General features: G+C 38.5%; 1 protein-coding gene across 1 annotated transcript in view; it reads left to right on the top strand.

Moving 5' to 3' along the window:
• Nucleotides 1-3,527, top strand: part of CMYA5 (cardiomyopathy associated 5) — a 49,597-nt gene that overhangs the window by 21,077 nt on the left and 24,993 nt on the right. The window contains exons 7-8 of the mRNA XM_010142308.1: nt 1-1,040; nt 3,285-3,380. Coding sequence (XP_010140610.1) covers nt 1-1,040; nt 3,285-3,380 — 1,136 coding nt within the window. The remainder of the gene's footprint in view (nt 1,041-3,284; nt 3,381-3,527) is intronic.

Raw genomic sequence — 3,527 nt, 5'->3', positions numbered from 1 at the left:
TCCCTAGTAGAAACTCAGACACAGATGACGGAACAGGAATATATTTTGAAAAATATATTCTTAAAGATGAAATTCCAAGTAAGGCCATAGGGCCTCAGAAGGATCAGATACCAGAGGACGAGCCTTTTAGTGAAGGAATTTCAGTTCAGCGTTCAGAGGACAAACACAAGCAGGAGTCTGCCGATGTTCAAGGGGTCAGTACCGAGGTTCTGACAGAAGGGGGTGTTGTGAGAAGAGAGAAAGTCCAGGCTGACAGTGACATTCAAGCAACAATTTGTAAACCAACGCATGCCATTCCTTTTGGAAACAAAGTAATCCTTTCAGGTGCAAACACTGATACCACTGAACAAAGAGAAGAAGAAAATGTACCTGTAGAAACAACTGAGGATCTGCCAGAGCAATCAAGTCATCAAGCGTATAGTCAACTAGTGGATTATGAGGGAGCTGCATATCAAGAAACAGGTAACAAGCGAGAAGAACAGCATGACATAGAAGCAGTGCCTCAAATGGAAAAATATATTCCATATGTCAGGACTCCTGTTGAAGACAGTGAAGATGATCAGTATACTCAGGAAAACCTTTCCTGTATCCCTACCATTCAGCAAACTGAGAAGCCAGGTTTGCGAAGAGAGGAGCAGCACCCTGATGATTATGAAGGTCTTGCTGAGTCGATGGACTATGATGTGATTACACAAGAAGAAATTTTGCAAGATGAAATATCATCTCAATTAACACATGAGGAGCTATTATTTGAAGACAGGGATTCTTTTGAGCATGCTGGTGATAGTTATGAATTTGTTAATGAGCCAGAGCAAAGAACACCTGTTGAGCTTGAAGATTCAGGCTTTGTGGTGATGTGTCCTGAAAAATCAGCAACAAACATTCCTCAAGCTGAGAGTCCACAAAGAGATCTGAAGAAATCACAAGCAGACACATATTGTTACCACTGCAAATGTCCAATATCTGCTATTGACAAGCTTTTTGGAGAACATAAAGACCATGAAGTCACATCACTAGATGATGCTGCATCCAAGATGAAGGTGAGGAATTAATTTGGGTGAGGGAGAAGCTACTGAGTTTCACGTCTTCAAACTTCCGCTGTTGTCAGGGGAGAGGCTTCACAGAGCAGTCCAGAGGCTAAGTCAGAGTATCTATAAAATAAAAACTATTCCTAGACAACTGTTAGAGATCTTGAAGGGTGACTCTCCTATTAAGGTATTCTCTGGAGTCTAGGCTTGTTAAGCTGATATTTTTAGCTGTTCAGAAGTTTGATTGACCTTGTTTACATGTAGCTGTTTTCAGATTTTCCATCGTTTAGCCTTCTCATCTGTGTAAGTTTGTTCTGGTTTGTATGTGTAGGGAGAGAGTTGTTTCTCTGAAAAGAAAATTTTAGTAACAACAGCTGATTTCACCTGACAAGGTACAGAAACCTCCACATATGGGGACCGATATCGCAGAGTGTTCCCTGTCCCAGTCGTATGTGTTGGTTGCTTGGAGATGTTAGATGAGTTAAGCAATTTACACCACACAGTATTGTTGAAACTCCACTATCATTTTCTGTTCAGTTCATGTTCATCTGTGCACAGGTAAGAGTTTAGCAAGTCCTACTTATTCCCAGTATCTCTAAACTGTACCAGTCTAAATGATTGATAAAAATACCTTCCATTTCAGAAGCCTAGTCCTTTGCTATCAATACTAGTGAAAATGCTTTTTGTTTCTTTAGAAGCTATTCCTCATTAAATTGTGGTTCTGCTGGTGAAAACAGCAGGCATGTGTTTTCTCACTTTTCCCGTATCGGATTTGTTCATGTACAAGTATACAGATGTTCTTTTTTGATAAACAGCAATTTAACCTCACTCCAGTATTTGAAAGGTGATGTCTCTTTCCTGGCACACGTTCAGTTGATGGTAATAAAAATTTTGTGTAATTTCACTAAAATTCCATAAGGGCTTTTATTGATGGCATTTACACTATCTTTATGTTAAGTCATGTGCAAAAAAGAGGAATTAAAAGCAGGAGGAGTCAATGCAGCAGTTTTAAATGTTAGCATTTACAAGCTATCTCCATGGTGTGCAGATGTTGCTTTTTAGATTCACGCTTGACTCGGAAATGATAATTAGCCACCAGTAAGTCAGTAATGAAGTCACAGACCCCAGCCACTCCTCAAACATACCTGCATTGCAGCGAGTCAAGCTAAGCTGCAAATAATCATCCTATGATATCACTCCCTGGCTGTGCAGCATGAATATGAAGCCAAAATTAAATATGGCCACAACACACCCTTGGCTTCACATGATTTCTAGCACTCAGGGCTCAGATTACTCCTAGTCGGCATTTGTATGTTTCTTGTTATTTCTGTACAATTACTGAGAAAATATTAAGATAGCAAAACGTTTGTCACCTGAATTTTAACTGTAAGAACATAGCTGCACAGTAAATTAAACGAGCTATGGATGGCATCTGTCAGTTTGTATAGGTTATCTTGACAAACAGAAGTTTTCCTCTGAATCTTAGTGATTGGCCCTAAATATTTATAAAGTGAGCTTTCAATTGTACAGTCCAACTTGACATTTATTATTATGCAAAGTCATATGCTAGTTTTCAACACATCTAGCTGTAGCAATTTGCCATAATAGAAAGCTGTTACCAAAGGAATTTAACCTTTCTTTTAGATTTATGCCAGCTAATTAAAACTAAGTATTTTTATAAATTATAAATGGCACCTGAGCAGATGGCCAGCTTGCTTTCACAAAAGGTCAAGAAGGACTAAGAAAAAGTTCTGAGTCATCTCTGATGCCTGTTGTCCCTTGGATTGCTTTTGGTTCCACATCTAATGCGACCAGTGATTTTGATGAATTCTGGTTTATAGGAAATAGATTAAAAATTCTAATTTAAAAATCATGAGACTGCATAAGCCTCAAAATCACCTACATTATCTTCCTTTTTATGGGCTTGTTCTGTGATCTCCTGAGGGCCCTCATGAGGCTCTGAGTACACTCAATCTCTAGCAAAGCTGCATTGGAATGCGTAATGTTCAACAACTTGTATAGACACTCAGCACCTTGTCAAACTGAGATCACTTTTTTTGGTTTGGAAACAGTTTTGTGACTGTTCCAGTTGCTATTTCTGTGCTTGTCTTTGTAGCTAGAGCGATACTTGAACTTAATTTAGCAATTGTTCCAATGGTGACTCATAGCAAAACAAAAATATTAACTTAAAATAAGCTGTGTGTAAAAACTTCAGAAAAGAACATGCTTATGTGACTGAAACATTTTAAATTTCAGGATCGGTTAAGTGAATTGCTAATAGCACTGGAAGAAAAGTCAATGAAAATTGAAGAGTTTGTGAGTGATATTGAATGTCTCTTTAACTCTGTTGAGGTAAGTCCGGTGTTTTATCACACTAGGGTTTTTTCCCTCTGAAAGTAGATATGCTTGCCTTGTTTTGTGTCATCATTGCTTCCACTACAATAGGCTGTTTCTCCAGTCCTCAAATTGGCTTCTCCCACTGGAAGATGTTAACTTCAG

This window comes from Buceros rhinoceros, unplaced genomic scaffold (assembly GCF_000710305.1).
Source record: "Buceros rhinoceros silvestris isolate BGI_N320 unplaced genomic scaffold, ASM71030v1 scaffold7308, whole genome shotgun sequence".
Lineage (NCBI taxonomy): Eukaryota > Metazoa > Chordata > Aves > Bucerotiformes > Bucerotidae > Buceros > Buceros rhinoceros.
This window is presented reverse-complemented; position numbering and strand designations above follow the sequence as displayed.